Source organism: Remersonia thermophila, chromosome 6 (genome assembly GCF_042764415.1).
Source record: "Remersonia thermophila strain ATCC 22073 chromosome 6, whole genome shotgun sequence".
In the NCBI taxonomy this organism is placed as follows: domain Eukaryota; kingdom Fungi; phylum Ascomycota; class Sordariomycetes; order Sordariales; family Chaetomiaceae; genus Remersonia; species Remersonia thermophila.
The window spans coordinates 1,890,588-1,907,927 of record NC_092222.1 but is presented as its reverse complement, the minus strand read 5'-3'; the positions used below and the strand labels follow the sequence as shown (position 1 = coordinate 1,907,927).

At 59.3% G+C, this 17,340-nt stretch overlaps 5 protein-coding genes across 5 annotated transcripts; 1 reads left to right on the top strand and 4 right to left on the bottom strand.

Moving 5' to 3' along the window:
- Window positions 1–1,281: 1,281 nt before the first annotated feature.
- Window positions 1,282–1,918, bottom strand: VTJ83DRAFT_6706 (uncharacterized protein; the record flags this gene model as incomplete). The annotated part of the gene is made up of 3 exons (XM_071013447.1): window positions 1,282–1,448; window positions 1,526–1,758; window positions 1,872–1,918. The coding sequence occupies 3 exons, from the start codon at window positions 1,916–1,918 to the stop codon at window positions 1,282–1,284; spliced, it is 447 nt and encodes a 148-aa protein (XP_070864333.1).
- A 3,338-nt stretch (window positions 1,919–5,256) lies between these two features.
- On the bottom strand, window positions 5,257–5,628 carry VTJ83DRAFT_6705 (uncharacterized protein; the record flags this gene model as incomplete). Its single annotated transcript, XM_071013446.1, has 2 exons — window positions 5,257–5,420; window positions 5,481–5,628. 2 exons carry the CDS (start codon window positions 5,626–5,628, stop codon window positions 5,257–5,259), a joined length of 312 nt encoding a protein of 103 aa, XP_070864332.1.
- A 1,915-nt stretch (window positions 5,629–7,543) lies between these two features.
- On the top strand, window positions 7,544–8,121 carry VTJ83DRAFT_6704 (uncharacterized protein; the record flags this gene model as incomplete). Its single annotated transcript, XM_071013445.1, has 3 exons — window positions 7,544–7,756; window positions 7,863–8,015; window positions 8,077–8,121. 3 exons carry the CDS (start codon window positions 7,544–7,546, stop codon window positions 8,119–8,121), a joined length of 411 nt encoding a protein of 136 aa, XP_070864331.1.
- A 1,086-nt stretch (window positions 8,122–9,207) lies between these two features.
- On the bottom strand, window positions 9,208–10,666 carry VTJ83DRAFT_6703 (uncharacterized protein; the record flags this gene model as incomplete). Its single annotated transcript, XM_071013444.1, has 5 exons — window positions 9,208–9,425; window positions 9,954–10,244; window positions 10,349–10,379; window positions 10,459–10,527; window positions 10,592–10,666. The coding sequence occupies 5 exons, from the start codon at window positions 10,664–10,666 to the stop codon at window positions 9,208–9,210; spliced, it is 684 nt and encodes a 227-aa protein (XP_070864330.1).
- A 1,234-nt stretch (window positions 10,667–11,900) lies between these two features.
- VTJ83DRAFT_6702 (uncharacterized protein) lies at window positions 11,901–17,203 on the bottom strand (the record flags this gene model as incomplete). Its single annotated transcript, XM_071013443.1, has 3 exons — window positions 11,901–12,064; window positions 12,125–16,935; window positions 17,022–17,203. 3 exons carry the CDS (start codon window positions 17,201–17,203, stop codon window positions 11,901–11,903), a joined length of 5,157 nt encoding a protein of 1,718 aa, XP_070864329.1.
- Between the last annotated feature and the right edge of the window lie 137 nt (window positions 17,204–17,340).

The following is a 17,340-nucleotide window of genomic DNA, read 5'->3' as shown; positions in this document are numbered from 1 at the left end:
CATGACAGCTGCATGTACCGGACTCCATCCTTCATGATGCACAACGGCCTGCAAGATGCAAGGAACCGGGCTGTGGGGATATAGGAAAAAAAGAGAGACAATGAAAACAAAATCCTGACAAAAAAGAAAAAGGAATAGATGACGTCAGGAAAGACACCAGCTGGGCCCAAAGCAGCAACTTGGGAGCTGCACGGCCAATACATCTCCGGCCCCACACCGGCCCCACGCCGGCCCCGACCGGGACCCCTGTCGACGCGACAAACGCGCGCCGAAACACGTGTGAAGAGGGTTTCATTCAAGGATCCGCGATCAGCTGGCAGAGCATATAAGGGGATGCCGGCGTCCCAGAGCCTCTTTCTTTCTTTCTTTCTCTTTCCTCTTGTTTTTGCTTCTCTTTTTCCCCCTTTTTCTCTTGGTGTTTTTATTCTCCTTTCTCTTTCTTTCTTTCTTTACCCACCAGGGTCGGGAGCCCAGAAAAACAGGCAGGCAAGGAACACCCCCCCCCCAACGAAGGCTGTGAATGCCGGAAAGGGGTGGCTCGGGGTTGTCTTGGGAGGGGAGCCGAGTGGTGTTCGGGTGAGACAGCACACACCAGATTGCCCGTCGACCCCTCAACCCCGGGTTTCTCGCCCCCTTCCCAACTTCCGGTCCGGCCCTCAAGCGAGGTCAGATACCCACGGCTGCTTTTGCTTCTTTCCGTGACGCTTCCCCCATTGCCGGTCAGGGGAGGGAGGATGCCAACTCCCGAGCAAGATCGTCGTCACGATGTTGGCGAGGGGGGGGGGGGGCCCAAGAGTTCGTTCCAGGATGGTGCCGCTGCCAGGGAAACAATTTCGTCCGCCGGTCCCGCAGGTTGCGCTGCATTCAGGTGCCACAGCATCTCTACCCGGCCCGGGCCTTCGGTACCGCGTGTTGGCTGAGGCATATCCATATCCGTCCGGATTTCCACCGATGCAAGGAGCATCCATGGCAAGCCCATCTCAACACGCTGGAGAAAATATGGCTTCCGGATATCGATAGGATTTGATTTGCCTTGACGTTCCTCGAGGGGGAAAAAGAACCATATTCAATATTTGGTCAAATATTTACCATCGAAAAGCAGGATTTCAGCCTCAACCGGCGACTGGCTTTGAATCTTCCATTCCTCTGACCCCGCCACGGCCTGTCTCTTCCGATCTGTCGCCGTCGCTCGCCCGTGACCACCCAGGCAACGTCCCGCCATCCACCAAATACCCTATATCCCCCCCCCCCCACCCTCTCCAAAACAATGCACGCCAGCCCTCATGGCGCGGTGGGAGCCGGCGTCTGGCAGCCGGACGCGGTAAAGGTGATGAAGCCCCAGCCTGTGGAGCACTGAACACGACAGTCTTGCGGTCCGGTCGCGCAGACCGACGTGGTCGTCGGCCTTATCGTGAGGTTGGTACAGCCGCAGGGGAGCGTGACAGCCGCTGTTAAAGAGAGGGGAGTGTGAGCTACGCCGGTTCTCCCGGGGTCGGCAAGGCCGAAAGGAGGATTCTTGGCTCACCATCCGCGATGCAGAACGGATTCGGCGTCGGGCACCGGAATGCGCACTGGGGATCGTTGGTCAGGGTCCAGGTGCCCTGCGGTCGGAAGACACAGTCCGGGCTGGAGCTGGGATCGGGGCCGGTGGTGACGGGGCCGGTGGTGACGGTGCTGGTGGTGGTGCTGGTGGTGGTGATGGTGGTGGTCCTGTACGTTGTCTTTGGCTTGCACACCTTCTTGGCGATCCCGGGGGCGCTGCGGAGGCATCCGTTGTCAGCCGGTAAGCCCTCCCATCTACGGTGCATGTCTGGGTGTGCGTTTCACTGCTGCTGTTGTGTGTCCATGACGAAGCAGGGCCGTCCACTCACGGGAGAGCAGCCAGGACTGCGACAGCGAGCGATGAGAACTTGACCATGGTTGCGTTCCTGGTTGTGGCTTGGACGATTCGAGCGGACCGTTCCTTGACGCTGCTAGTTATCTGTCGTCGTCGAGGATCGAACCTCACAAATGGCTTGGGAGGATGAACGGAGGATGGACGGTGGGGATAAAATGCGCCGTGTTCTTCATCCCGGCAGGTTCATCATGCCATTTTGTAGTCAACCTCGGGGGGTGCCACGATGCCCATTGCCAAGGGGGGGGAACCTTACGATCCTGGGAGCTCTGCCCAGCCTCGAGTGATGTGCTGGTCGGTGCGAGTCGACGCTCTGAACTCGTGCTCGCGGCGACGGTCCAATCAAGACATTGGAGTAGAGACTGCATACGCTCGGGTCGGCTCTCAGCCCCGCGCGCAGATTGGTCGACGCAAGCCCCATGCACTGTTTCGGGTCTCGTATCGTGTCCGTGGCGTCCTGGAACCCTGGGCGCTGGGGTTACCCCTCCACGCGGTTCCCTTCCAGCCCCGAAGCAAACACGAGCATGGTGCATGGGAGGAGCGAGCTGCTGTGGTCAAGTTCAATGTGTGTGTTCTTCAAAGACCTTGTGTTTCATGCTCGTTATGATTCTTGTCCGGTACCTTGACTCGACGGCGGCTATGCAATTTCTCGCGGATTCTCTTGGGCTGTTGGTGCTGAGGATGTGCTCGAGACCTTGCCGTGACCGCCGTGTTTTTGTCATCGGCTCCGGATATCGATGGCATCGTGGAGAGCAACCCTCCACTGAGTCCTGGGGGGTTGCCAGATGTTGGCGCATGGCCTATGTTTAGAAACAAGACCCCCGATGTAGCATTATCCCTCCGGTCCATGGTTCCTCGGAAATGTTATGTCCGACGAGTATTCCAGAATCAACGCGCGGGACTGGAGGCAGCTTCGCCCATCGAGATATCGCTTGTAGGCAATGCCCGGACAACAGGGGTTGCTTGTGAAGGTTTTACCCTTGTCCACGCAGCGTTTTGATGAGACCTGAATAAACAACGTAATGTCACCATTTTCTCCCTCGGGTGTATACGTCAGCTCTTTGTTGATGCAACCCGACGGGGGGGACTGGGGCGCTCGAATTGGCTCATCAGTATAATCTTCCTATTCTTGGGTTCTCTGTCAGCCTCTGGTTTCGGACGTGGTGGGAGGAGAGAGCCGCCCAGTGTGAGACTGGTAACTTGGGCGGTGTCTCTGATAGGCGCCTTTCGTGTGCCTTGTGACGCTGTCTCCCTCACACAGACAAGTCATGGTCGCGACCAGGTGAGATAACTGGATATGCATGAAATGTGAGCATGGCCTGTGTCCGGTTCAGATGTGAATGTTTAATCCGAACTTTGCTGGTGGAGGTTGGTCGCCATCGGTACGCTGGACGCTGGATCTCGTTGGGTGTTGCCAGAAACCAACCCCAAGCCTCACGAAACCATGTATCATTTTCTCGTGTCGCCTTCTCTCGCTGATGGCTGACGTATTGTCGAGTCCTTTACTATTATCGATAACGGGGGTGCTGGAGCGGGCTCGGGTGTTTGTTTTAATGTCCCGGGTTGAGGTGTGAAGCCTGCGCAACTTGGGGTGCTCGGTTTTCTGTCTTCCCCATGTGCCCTGCCCCAAGCACATTTCCTAACTCCCAAAGTCATAGCGATCTTCTGCCTTGGTTAGCTGCCTTTCCAGAGCAATGATGAATCTGGTCTATTGTCATGGATGTGGGTTGATTGGTCTTTTTGGGGGGGGGCATGTGGAGGGGTGTAGTCTCTTTGTTATTTTTTATCTATTTTTATTTATTTATTTATTTTTTTATTTATTTATTTATTTATTATTATTATTATTATTATTATTAATTTTTTTTTTTTTTTTTTTTTTTTTTTTTTTTTTTTTTTGCAACGTACGGTTGTCGTAATATCTAGTCCAATCACCCTCACACTCCATCATGGCAGAACACCCGTGACTAATTAAATTATTTGCTTCTGGTTTCTGAAATGGGGGCTTTGGGGTTGGGCAGGTTGAGATGTGTTGAGTTCAAGATACAAACCTCCATGGTATCATGAACCCCAGCTCCTCATTCTCTGTGACCCGGTGAGATGAGCATCGCTCGGCCCAGACTACTCAGCCCGCTCAATGATAACTTGGACCTGGCTACCTCACATCTTGAAATGCTCATTCCACTTGCATTGTGAAGACTGGAGTTGACCAATTTCCAGTGTGGATGTCGAGCAGGTACTGCTAATGATTTGTCTTGGGATTATTTCCTTTTCTTTTCCGTTTCTTTTTTATCTTGTTTTGTACGATTACCGTGCACATATAAACCCAGAACATGATAACAAGAAAAAAAAAAAAAAAGAAAGAAATACACAGAAAAAAAAACGATCTCGAAAATTTATCTACTCGGCCAAGACAAATCACTGCATGTGCCCGATAGCTCGTCACTTGGATCCTGGCAACAACTATCTTAATCTCGAACCTGACCAAGACTTGAGCGCACCGTCCCCCAGAGTCCCGGAGCGATGACGAACATCATGACTAGCCAACGTCACCAATGACAAAAGCACACAGAGAGGCACAGTTTCCGCGCTGACCACGAGCTCGGGATTTCTTGAGTTATGTGCCTGGACATCAAGTCATCCAAGGACGAAAGTGTTGACGACACCTGGCCGCGATGATAACATAACCATTGGCAATCCTCGATACGGAGATGTGGCAGACAGCGGAACGCAGTGATCGCGAACCACATGTCCATGTAGCTCATTTTGCCCACGGAACCGATCCCAAAACAACATCCATCCGCAACATTGTCAAAGAACGTTGACCATCACCACCATGAGACGTATGCATAAGGAGCCTAGATATAGGCAGTCAACTTCCTGACCAAACACACCAAGCTACATCACTTGCAGGTAGAAAGTCAACAATAAACGCCAAGTCACCACACCAGGGGAAGCCAAGTGCCAGACATGATCACAGGATGCCAGACAGAAGCTGTAAGAGAGACATGGCCGCAAGGGCCTACCAGGGACGCAGACGCGAACACGCCACGAAAGCCCATGTAAACATCAACGCGTCACGCAAACCAAAAAGGAACCCCAAAGTTTGATCAAGACGCTCCCCGCCACAGGGGCAGCTCGCGTCGATTATGCATTTGGTATGTCACCGCCCTGCATCCCACCATCCGTCCTATGATACACAGCGCAGTCCCGCGTGATGTTTGTGTGTGAACAGAAAAAGAACAACCCGTTTGCCCAAACCGGAAAGCATCGCAGCCCAGCCATAACCCGAGAGTAGAAAAAACAACGCGCCGAGAAAAACCGAACCCAAGTCATTATCAACTTCGTCGACCCCGGGAGGCTGTTTAGCCGCCGAAGCCGTAGAGGGTGCGGCCTTGCCGCTTGAGGGCGTAGACGACGTCGAGGGACGTGACGGTCTTGCGCTTGGCGTGCTCAGTGTAGGTGACGGCATCGCGGATGACGCCCTCGAGGAAGGACTTGAGGACGGTGCGAGTCTCCTCGTAGATCACTGGTGGGACAAGTCAGTCACCTGCATCTCGAGCGGCGTGGAAAGGCTGAGGGAACATACTGGCAGAGATACGCTTGACACCACCACGACGAGCCAGGCGGCGGATAGCGGGCTTGGTGATGCCCTGAATGTTGTCGCGAAGAATCTTGCGGTGGCGCTTGGCGCCGCCCTTGCCGAGGCCCTTGCCGCCCTTGCCGCGTCCAGTCATGTTGATAGATGGTGTTGGGTGGGTTGTTTGGAAGCTGAAATGATGATGTAGTGGTGGAAGTTGGCGATGTGGGAAGGATGGAAAGGCGGGACGTGGGGAAGAGGAACGGGGTTTAAATGTGGCGACGCGGGAGCGGGAATCAACGCGCATGCATCGCAAATCAGATCAGCCTTCCCCCCCCAAAATCAAATCAGCAAGCCTTGGCCTATTTTTTTCGCCTCGCTGCAAGGTGGGTCTGTTTTTTTTGCTTGGCTGTTTTGACGCGCGAGCTGGGCCCCCTGCCGTGGTGCCTTTGCCGCTGATTCGGGACGCGAAAAGGTGGGGCTAAACCTTAAACAGCATTCCCATTTTCTCCCTCCAAGACGCGCGCCGATTTTTAACTGGTTGCATTTTTGAGAGGGCGGAGTTTTTTTGGCCTTGAGAACAGGCGAAAAAAGCGAGCGAGGCAATTCGGCCCTAGGCTGCGTTTGATCGAGTCGACTCGGAAGGCCCGGCGCCTCAGTCCCGAGCCTCAACGGGCCGAGCCCTCCCTCCCCCCCTCCCCCCTCCATCTCTCCATCTCAGAGAGAGATCTGATCACTCGGGAGAATCCCAACCACACATGGCGATACCGTTGCACCCCCGGCTCCGCAGGACTCGGCGGGGTACGTACCGCCAACGCGGATGAGCGACCCGTGGGGCTCATGTGTCACACCCGATCCGGCTCTGCCCTGTCCCTGCCCTGCCTTGCCCGCCGAGAAGGTACCGTACCGGGTGACACGGGGACATGTGTTGTCTCCCTGTCTGTGGGTTGCTCCAAGAGTACGGTGTACGCAGTAGTTTCGACTCGGGCACATACATACTATACAGCAAGACATGTCAAGACTTGGCCATGTAGTTTGTGTGGGCTGAATGGTCGCCGCCGCTATGATGTGATGGTCCTGTTTGTCATGGCGCTGGTCCCAGACGCCCGGCTTCTGCCGTCCGGACGCAGCAATACGGTGTCTTTCCAACACCATCGGCCGCCGAGAACTCGAGGTCGTCGACGGTGCCATGCGGAAATCTTTGCTGTGTACTGTGTATGCCGACATGGACTTGCTCTGGTGGATGTGCTCTATCAAAGGCGCATGACAAGGCTATGCCTCTGCTTGGGCCCAGGCTTCCCATCTGCCCCTCTCTCTGTCTTGCGATCCTAGCAGAGACGCGACCGTCTCGTGCACCCGGCCTTCTCTGTCCCAGCCATCGCCATTTCCACCCGTGCTCGCTCTGGACCAAGGGAACATGTGGTTTCACGTTGCCGTTCCCCGGGCCTCCCACGATCTGACATGTGGGTGGTGCGTCCACTTTGGCCGTGCTCCATGTGGTTCCCGGCAGCCGGATCCTGGCATGTGGTTGGCTGCCGAGTGCCTGGATTGCGGCAAGGCAAGCCAACCCGCCGCCGCCTCCGTGCGAGCTCCACATTTCCCGCAGGTGCGCAAGGGCCACCCAGGCCCGCCCAGATCAATGCCCGATTTTGGACCAATAGAAAATCAGTGCAGCCAACCGTCAGCTTTGCACAGCCAAATTCCCGCCCAAAACAAGCGCGGTTTCGCTTGCGGAATCTGGTCCATTTCTGCTTTGCAACAGACCCCGGTTTTGCGCTTGAAAAAAGGCAGCCACAAATCAATGCCAAAGCGAGCTCCCAAAGGCGCGCAAGCCCACACCCACTTTTTTTTTTTCGAATCAGCCGGCAACGTGACCACTCCCCGCCCGCCTACTTAAACCTCGCAACCCCCACCGCTTTCTTTCCCCTTTCAACTCACTCCCACATCCATCCACTCAAGCCCACTCCACCCATCAACATCATCAACCACAACCCAAAACCCATCGCGGTTTATCATCACAACCACTTCCAACAACCCATCCATCACTTATCTCACCACCCAAAGTAATCACAATGGCCCGCACCAAGCAGACCGCTCGCAAGTCCACCGGTGGCAAGGCCCCGCGCAAGCAGCTCGCCTCCAAGGCTGCCCGCAAGTCGGCCCCCTCGACCGGCGGCGTCAAGAAGCCCCACCGCTACAAGCCCGGTACCGTCGCTCTCCGTGAGATTCGTCGCTACCAGAAGTCGACGGAGCTCCTCATCCGCAAGCTCCCCTTCCAGCGCCTGGTAAGTTTCTCTCTTCATCGCGCGCTGGCGCCATCGCCCTCGGTCGCGATCTCTGGTCGCGCCTCCGACAAATGACTAACGCGCCCCCCCCCCCCCCCCCGCGCAGGTTCGCGAAATTGCTCAGGACTTCAAGTCCGACCTCCGCTTCCAGAGCTCGGCCATCGGCGCCCTCCAGGAGTCGGTCGAGTCTTACCTCGTCTCCCTCTTCGAGGACACCAACCTCTGCGCCATCCACGCCAAGCGTGTCACCATCCAATCCGTACGTGTTTACCCCGCTTCAACATTTGCCCGCACAGGACGCGCGCTAACAACCTCTGCAGAAGGACATCCAGCTTGCCCGCCGTCTCCGCGGTGAGCGCAACTAGAGGAACTCTCTTTGGGGTTTGCTAGTTTTCTCTGGGTGGTTTCTGGGTCGGTGGTCATGACTTCTTCTCTTTAGCTCTTTGGGACGCTTTGATGGGCGAGGGGTTCTTGCACGGGACACAACACGGGGATAACATGGCGTTTTTGTCTTTTTATTGCGATGGGTTCTGATCTCGCGCGGGTTGTACATTAACGTGGCGGCTAGGGAATGCTGCTAATACCAACGCTGGGTTTGATGATCACTTGAGTTTTCCCTTGGGAACATGCTGTTCTACGTGCGACGCGAACATGTTTGTGCGCAGCCAACGCGATGTCCAAGACGCGTAGACCAAAACATGGCAGCGACGCTGCAAGTCCCGCGTGCCCGCGTGGAGTGGAGATGCCCCGCTCCCCGCCCCTGGCGCGCTCGTCCCTATCCTGGCAGTGGTCCTGGCCAAGTGTTCCAAGGGTTGTGTTGTTCCAGGCTTGTTTAGGTCTTGCCCTCCCCTGGTGCGATGAATCAAACGGCTGCGTGGGGGTTCGTGATGGGTAATAATGTTGCGGCATGCCCTATCTCGCGTCTGGAAGAATGACCAAAGGCGGCCTGATTATGAACTCTGCAAAGTGGCCTGCCTTCCTGGACACGATCGATTCGCGGCTGGTGTGTACGCCGCAGTGTAGTTGGCTGCAGGCGACGATGGTATGAAGTCGTTTCTCTCGGGTTCTCGTGATGGCCTTCGGGGACCCCAAAGGCATCAATCAAGTACCTATGGTGGGACCACGCAGCATCCATCGGCCGTACGTCCACACCACAAGCGGGCAGCTCTGGACAACATTGTCTGTCGGCGAGGAGAACGAAAGCATGTCATGGGTTTTTTTTTTTCCTTGAGGGGCGTCTTGTTCCATGAGAGACAAAGTCGGGTCGAGCCCGGTTGATTCAGGAACGGCCATCATTATAGCACGTCGAGCATCATCACGACAGGCCAAGACCAGCATCTCTGGAGACATTGAGATGCATCCTTTGTATACTGTGTGTATATGAGGGAGAGACAGTGTGTGTGTGTGAGCGAGAGAGTGAGAGGCAGAGAAGAGGATGCGGCGATCGCTATCTACAGCACAGCCTTCCACCCCTGGCTCTTCGTCTCGGGCTTCTCCAAGCCCAAGAACTGCGCCACGCGTCCCATGTGGTCCACGCCAAAGAACCCTTCGGTCTCGCCGGCGCTGTTGGTGCACACGATCCACGGGAGACCGAAGGCGCCGTCGTCGAAGGCCGCGTCGGTGTTGGCGGCGAGGAGCTTCTTGCCCTGGGCGGGGATGGCGGCCAGGACTGATTCCGTCCGTTTCTTTGTTAGTTATCGGCGTTTCCATGTGTTCCGTGGACGCGGTGCCCGGTGATGAACTTGAAAGGAGGAGAGAGGGGGGGAGAGGGAGAGGGAGCGGGCGGGCGAGCGGAAACGGATGTTCCGGGGTTGGGACGTAAGACGAGAACCAGAGGATCATCAGACCGAGGGATAGAAGGATGAGAGCTTGTTGAGTTTGTTGAGGAGAGACCAGAAGCGTCTGCAGGTGCTGCATGGCGCAGAGAGCGGAGAGCTGCGACGCTTTCTGCTTGCGTTGGGGCGGCATGATTACTGATCACTGATCACTAATCACCCCCCGGACCGAGGGGCGCCGTTCGCGCGGTCGCATTCCGGTATCGTCTCGGCAAAGGAAAAAAAAAAAAAACAGAGCCCAGGGGCTATCACAACCTGGACGATGAAGAGCCGGGGAAAAAAAGACCAAACAAACCAAGCACGTATGTGAAACGGGGTACGAATCCGAAGAGAGGGAGAGAAAAAGAGCGAACCAAACTTACGCTTCTCCGCCCCCTCGGCGCCAAACAGCCTCCCAAACACCTCCTTCATGACCTCGGGCGTATGCACCGCCGCGCCCTTTCCCCAGTGCAGCGAGTAGAACTCGTCCAGCGCCTTGACCAGGCGCGTCTGGGCCTTGTCGCCCGCGGCGGCGTCCTCGTCGGCCAGCACGGCCAGGGCGCGCTCGAGGTTGAGCGTCGGGGCCGGGAACTCGGCGGGCGGGTCGTGGACCATGGGCACGGAAAAGAGCTCGGCCCAGCGGAGGCGTTCCTTGGCGATGTACTGCGCCTTGTCTATGTTGTGTTCGTGGTCGGTTGCGTCAGAATACCCGTCGTCGGGGTGAACACGGCTCACGTGGCGGCGGTGGTGGTGGTGGTAGGAGGGGTGGTGAACCTACTCTTGATCCCGACGGGGGGGTTGTTGCCGCACTGCGATGCTCGTTAGCAAACGATAACCAACCATGTCAGATCTGGACCAGGGGATAGGCACGATGGGGGAAAGGCTCACCTTGTGCATCAACCCACCCAGAAAGATGGGCACGTACGAGACGTCGCACGCCTTGAAGACATTGTGGTGCTGAGAAGGGAGTGTTAGTCCTGCTCCCCCTTATTCAGATCACCGCTGGGAGAGGCCAACGCACCCGGAGGATGTGGTAGGCGATGTACGCAAACGGGCTGACAATGTCGATGTACAGCTTGACCTTGGGGCGGGCCATGGTGACGGTGGCGGCGGTTCTGAGCGTGATGGTGGGCGTGGTGGTGAGGCGTTGGGGTTGGGTCAGGAGGAGGGTTCTGGAGATGTAAGTCCGAGGGAGCATGTGATAACTCAGGAGCCACGCTCTCTACCTTTGGGAAGGATTCTCTGGCGACTGATCTGGAGAAGGTCGTGTGATCACAGAGGAGGAGGACGAGGAGAGAAGGAAAGGGAGGGATCCCACCTTGATCTTTGTAGTCTCGCAACGCCTTCCTCGAAGCGTCCATGCACTGTACTACTATCTACCTATCTATCCCCAGACAAGGCCCGGGGGGGGGGGGGGGGGGGGGTCAATGAGTTCCACTTAGCCAAGGCCCATCCATGAGTTAGTAACGTTAGGTACCTGAGGTAGCTCGACAACGGCGGCCCTCCTCTCCGCTTCCCGGGAACGGACGCGCCCTTTCAAAGACAACCCGACCCAAGACGGGGGCGCGACGTTCTCTGCAGCAACGCTCGCCGCAGCGTTCCAACGCTGTACTTTTTTCACACGTCCCTATCCCAGGGTCATGCATCTTTGTTGAGACAAGCGACCGACTCGGAGGCCCCACTGCCGCTGCACGCCCGGCTGCAAGCAAACGAGCTTGGAAGCCGAGGCGAACCGCGGTGGTCCCTAACAGTGGCGCTCCACCCCCCGGATCTTGGCCCAGCCCCGCGTCGGGACGGGAGCTGTGGGGGTGCGGATGATTTGTTCCCGGATCGGAACCTTGGGAGCCTCAGGGCTCGGCGGCGAAAGGCTGCGCTAATTAGGTTGTAGTTAACTACGCAGTATGTAGTTACGAACAGTACCTGCGTTCCTCGTTTCCCTTTGTCCCGACGCCCTTTGATGACATGTTTTTCCCCAGCTCACCAACTCCCCCTCCCCCCCCCCCCCCCCCCCCAAAAAAAAAAAACAAAAAAAGAAGCAGAAGAAGAAAAGAAAAAAAATAAGAAAAAGAAAGAAAAAAAAGGAACCGAAAACCAGACAGCGTGCATGGAATGCATGATTTTTTTTTCTAGTGTGAATAACTACTAGGTGGAATACAATAATTACTCCGGCACCTTACATGACCATCCAGTTTACATGCCCACCCATACTGAGCCAATGTCTCCCTCACCTCTGTCCCCCCCCCTTCTATGATTCTACCAGCTCTCTTTTGCTCTATCCATCACAACCGACATCATCTCCCTCACATCTCCCCCGGTTCCCCCGCACGCGCTTAGAACACAGCGGTCTTGTACTCGGTCGGCACGCGCGTGAGCACGTCGAACGAGCCCGTGCCCATCGTCCCCAGCTTGCCGATGACAAGCCGGCTCGACGGGGTGGCGAGGCTGTCCCAGTCGCCGTCGAGGACCGCGTCCTTGAGGAACCCGACCGTGGTTTCTGCGCGGCAACGAATTAATTACGCATCCAAGAGATAGAGGGCCGATGGAGAGAACTCACCATAACTCATCTTTGTGAAGGGGCTCACGTTGCTCGACAGCCCGATCCGGTTGAAGGGCGAAAACCCGCCGTTCCTCGTCATGTAATCGGCGATGAGGTTCAGATGCCTCGGGTCGACCGCGATGCCGTGGGCGCTGAACACCCCGCGCAGCTCCTGGACGATGTTGCTCCGGCATGCCTCGACGCCGTACACCTCCAGCACCTGGGCGATGTCGTTCGTCGAGATCCGGTTCGGGTTGATGTAGTCGCCGTACTGCTGCATCGCGCGCAGGTTCGCGCCCTCGGTGTGGACGAGCTTCTCGAGCGTCGGCTCGCCCGTGGCCTCGTCGCGCCCTTGCTTGGATTCGTACGTGGCCTTGCCGAGCCCGTGGATCTGCTGGATGAGCGACTTGCGCACCGCCTCCTGCACCAGGCTGAGCATGAGGATCTTGGGGATGGAGGCGTCGAACTCGAGCGTGAAGTCGACCCACTCGCCGCCGACCTCGTCGCAGCGGAACCGCGCCACGTGCTCGTTCTTGGACTTGATGCGCGCCTCGCGCGACCGGGAGCGCTCCTCGCCCGTCGGGTCGTCCATCTCCATGACGTCGTCGGGCTCGGGGCTGCCGCCGTACGCCTCGTCCACAAAGTCGAGCCGCTCCTCGCCCTCCTCCGTGTCGTCCGTCTGGCGCTGCAGCCGCTGCTGGATCTCGTCGTCCTCGTCGTCGTTGGGGCCGTACGACACGGCCTCGGACCGGTTCGCGCGGCGCTTGGCGGCCGTGGCGTCGTCGTCGCCGTCGTCGTCGTCATCGTCGTCGTCGTCGTTGCCGCCCCCGGCCGGCGCCCTCTCGGGGTCGCCGCCGCTCGCCATCTCCACCACGCCCGCCTTGACGCCCACCTCGGGCGTCGCGGCGCTGCCGTGGTGGCTCTGCTTCTTCTTGATCTCCTTCTTGGCGAGCCGGCACAGCAGCGGGATGAACTTGCGCTCGACGGTGCCCAGCACGTCGGCGATGTCGATGGCGTACATGCTGACGTACTCGTCGGCCTCGAAGAACCTCAGCCGAATCTCGAACGACTTGGCGAGCGCGTACCCGACGCCGCGGCCGACGCGCTCCCGGACCACCGCCTCCTTGGTGACGTGGGCGAGGGGGAGCACGCTGATGGACTTGGCGAAGCGCTCGCCGTCCTCTTCCGAAAGCTCCTCGTTGAGCACGAGGGTCATGCTCGGCGTCGAGATGTGGGCGCTGGCCGTCATCAAGATTTCGCGCAGGCGCGGGATGCCGAGCGTCACGTTCTTGGACGAGTGGCCCGCCAAGTGGAACGTGTTGAGCGTCATCTGCGTCGACGGCTCGCCCACCGACTGGCCCGCCACGATGCCCACCGCCTCGCCGGGCTCGACCAGGGACCGGATGTACTTGGCCGCCAGGATCTTCTCGGCCGTCTTGCGCGCGATCTGGCCCTTCTTGCCGTCCGCCCCCTTCTTCTCCTTGATCAAGCCGTGCTTGTTGGCCTTGATGTAGTCCGTCATGCGCGCGTAGAACTTCTCCGAGGTGGCGAAGGCGAAGGCGGTCGGGGCGAGCTGCGACGAGACGGGGTCGAGAGGGCTGCGGCTGCTGGCCGACCGGATGGCGTTCTTCATGCGCTTCATGACCTCGTCCTTGTGCTCAAACAGGGCCTGCATGCCGGGCTCGTGGTACCGGATCTGCGGCAGCTGCGAGTCGAGGTTCTGCAGGACGAACTCAAAGTCGGTCAGGTACCGGTGCTTGGACACGTCGATGCCGTCCTCGCCGTACAGGAACTGCACCAGGCTGCCGTCCGAGTCGCGAACCGACGAGTCGTAGGCGACCCGCAGGCCCTCCATGCCCTTGATCAAGCAGCGCTGCAGGTAGCCGGAGCGCGACGTCTTGACGGCCGTGTCGATGAGACCCTCGCGGCCGGCCATGTGATGGAAGTAGTACTCTTGCGGGCGGATGCCCGTCAAGAAACGCTGCACGATGTAGCCGCCGGCCCGGACGTCCGTGTCGAACGGCTTGAAGCTGGGAAGCGTCTTGCCGCTCACCATGACGGGGACGCGGCGGCCCTCGAGCGTCTGCTGGCCGAGGTTGCACGAGATGAGGTTGGCATTGACAGGCGAGCCCTTGGCGCCCGAGAGCGTCATGGACTGCATGTGGTTCTTGGGGAAGGGCTTCTCCAGGCCGGCCGGCAGGCAGATCTGCGTGATCTTGGACGAGAGCTGGGAGCAGGCCTGGTTGGTGAGCAGCTCCAAGCCTTCCTGCTTCTTGTCGTCGCGGAGCACCTCCTCGAGGCGCTCGAGGAGCAGCGGGTCGTCTTTGGTCGTCTTTTGGTCGGCCAGAGAGACGTACTTGGCGGCCACCTCGAGGCCGATGTGCGCGGCGGAGCGGATCGCCTCCCTGCGGTTCTTCTCACCCTCGGGCGTCATGCGAAGATCGTCCATGCCGCAGGTGAAGGCCGTCATGCCAAGGTACCGGGTCAGCAGCCGGCCCATGCTGCTGAGGAGCTTCCCGGCGATCGAAGGGCCGTAGATTTCGTGCACCGCGTGGACGAAGCCGCCGTCGCTCGGGCCCAGCTGCGACTTGTCGAGGATGCCGCTGATGAACTCGCCGTCGCGGAACACCACCTGGCCCTCCTCCGGAGCGTCGTTGCCCCAGCTGCGGCTCTTGAGCTTGGCCGACGAGTTCAGCCACAGGTCGCCGCAGTCGGCCGGCCGGATGTTCCTGAGGATGGTCGTGATGACCTGCTTGCCCGTCCAGCGGGGGGCCGGCTTGATGATGGCGGGCGGCACGAGCTCGATCCTCTCGCCCGTGATGTGCCCGCTCTCGGGCCGGAGGGCGCTGTAGATGAGCTGCTGATACGCGCCCTGGTCCAAAAAGGTGTCCTTGTTGCAGAGCTCGACGGCGACGGACAGATGGTCCTGGATCAGGCCGCGCAGGGGGTTGCCGGCGGTGCCCGAGATGTACTGGTGATCTGTGTCGGCCAGCTGGAGGGCCTCGACGCGCGCGAGCTCGTTTTGCGGGAAGTGCATGTTCATCTCGTCGCCGTCGAAGTCGGCGTTGTAGGTGTTGCAGTTGGCGTAGTGCATGCGGATGGTCTTCTCCCCCGGCAGGACGCGGACGCGGTGGCCCATGATGGAGGGCTTGTGGAGCGTCGGCTGCCGGTTCATCAAGACGACGTCGCCGTTGGTCAGGTGCCGATGGACCTTCTTGTTGCGCTGGCCGCCCAGGTTGGTGCTGGACGGGGCGAGGAGCTGGTTCGCCAGGGCGATGCGGTCCTCGAGGGACTTTGTCCGCAGGTTGATGATCTGGCCGTTCTCGTTCTCGATGGCGGCGGCGCCGGGCCACTTGTCGACGCCGTTGATGACGGCCTGCTGCATGTCCTTGAAGTTGTGGCTCGTCACGGGCTCGGGATAGGTGAGCTTTCGCGCGAAGACGGGAGGCACGCCGATCTCGTTGGTCTCGATGTTGGGGTCCGGAGAGATGACGCTGCGCGCGGCGTAGTTGACGCGCTTGCCCATCATGTTCTTCCGGAACAGGCCCTCCTTCTTCTCGAGCTTCTGCTTGATGCCCTCCTCGTTCCGCTTGGCGGCGGCGCCCTGAACCGGGTTCTTGTCGCGATCGATGAGCGAGTTGACGCCGTCCTGGAGCTCCGTCCACGCCTGGTAGAGCGAGCTCATGTCCCTCGTCCTCCTGCCGTCCGAGACCGCGTCCTTGCCCGCGCCGGCGAGCTCTCGCGAGATCTGCGCCACGTTGTTGGCGGCCCGCAGGATCATCTTGTACAGGTTGTTCTGCTGGGCCTCGGATATCTGGGAGTCGCCCATGCGGGCCTCGGGGCGGTAGCGGTTGGGAGGGACGAGGAGGGCGGTGAGGAAGAACATGTCGGGCGTGACGGGCTTCGAGCCTCTGGGGCGGGGCTTGGCGTGGTAGAGCAGGGCGAGGATTTCCTGCTCCCGCTCGAAGAGCATCTCGAGGCGCTTCTGCACCTCCATGGTGCTGAGGTGCCGCTGCGCCGGCCGCGAGGGCTTCGCCTTGGCGCGGCGCGCCTTGGCGGAGGCGTCCGCCATGACCACGTCGCCGTTCTCGTCGAGCTCCTCGCCTTCGCCCTCGCTGCCGGCCGACGCGTCGGACGAGTCGACATCGGCGATCCCCTCGTCGTGGTCGTCGCCGTCGTGCCTCTTCTTGCGGCTCAGGGCGAGCGCGTCGGTCGCCTTCTTGCCGGCCTGATCCATGGCGGCCTTCTCCTTGGCGCTCAGGTCGCGCTCGTAGATCTTGACCCAGCGGTCCTTGCGGTAGACGGGCGAGATGCCGTTGCAGCTCCGGCACCGCTTTTCCCTGGTCATGGCGGCAAGGAACTCCTTGACGATGGCGCGCCGCATCTCGGCGGCGCCCTCGTGCTTGCCCTTCCGGATGTCGCCCATGCTGACCTTGCTCCTGTATTCGCGCAGGACCTTGCGCACATAGGCCTCCCGGGCGCGCATGCTGCTGTCCTGCACCGTGTCGCCCTCTTCCTGGGCCTCGTCGTCCTCGTGCGTGGGGACGTCGGTCAGCCTCAGCCGGCTCAGCTGGTCTCCGAGATCGCTGGGGGTGAAGGACTCGATCATCTGCGCCTCGTGGAGCAGGCCGTACTGGAGAAGGCGCAGCATGCACGTGTACTTGTGGATCTCATGGCGCGGGAGGCGGAAGTGGTGGCAGTAGACGCACTGGGCCCGGAGAAGGCGGTAGGCCTGGTCCATGAAGATGGGGTGGTAGACGGGCACCGGGAGCTCGATGTGGCCCGGATGCCCCGGGCACTGGGCCTGGTTCAGATTGCATGTGCGGCAACTACATGGCAGATGGTCAGCCTACGCCTGAGACCTCCCCCCTCGTCTTCCCGCGACAGAGGGCCGTCCGTTGGTCGGGTGCCCTACAGAGAGTCGCCCCAGGAGCCGAGGGCCGGGTCGTAAAGACCGCCCGGCACGGGGTTCAGGAGGCTGTCGAAGGTGGTTTCATTTTCGATGCGCTTGACCGAGATGGAGCGGATCTCGTCGGCCGACAGAAAGGTGAACTCGACGCTCTCGATGGCCGACGCCACCGGCTGTGCGATATTCATGCTGGGCGACGGGACCGAGGGTCAACCTGCAGATCCAGCATCCGATTCGGGCGTACGGAAGCTCCCCAAGGCCAATTGGTGCTGGATGTCGTCGTCGGGAGGGGGAATGGAGGGGGGGGGAGGGACTGCAGGTCGAC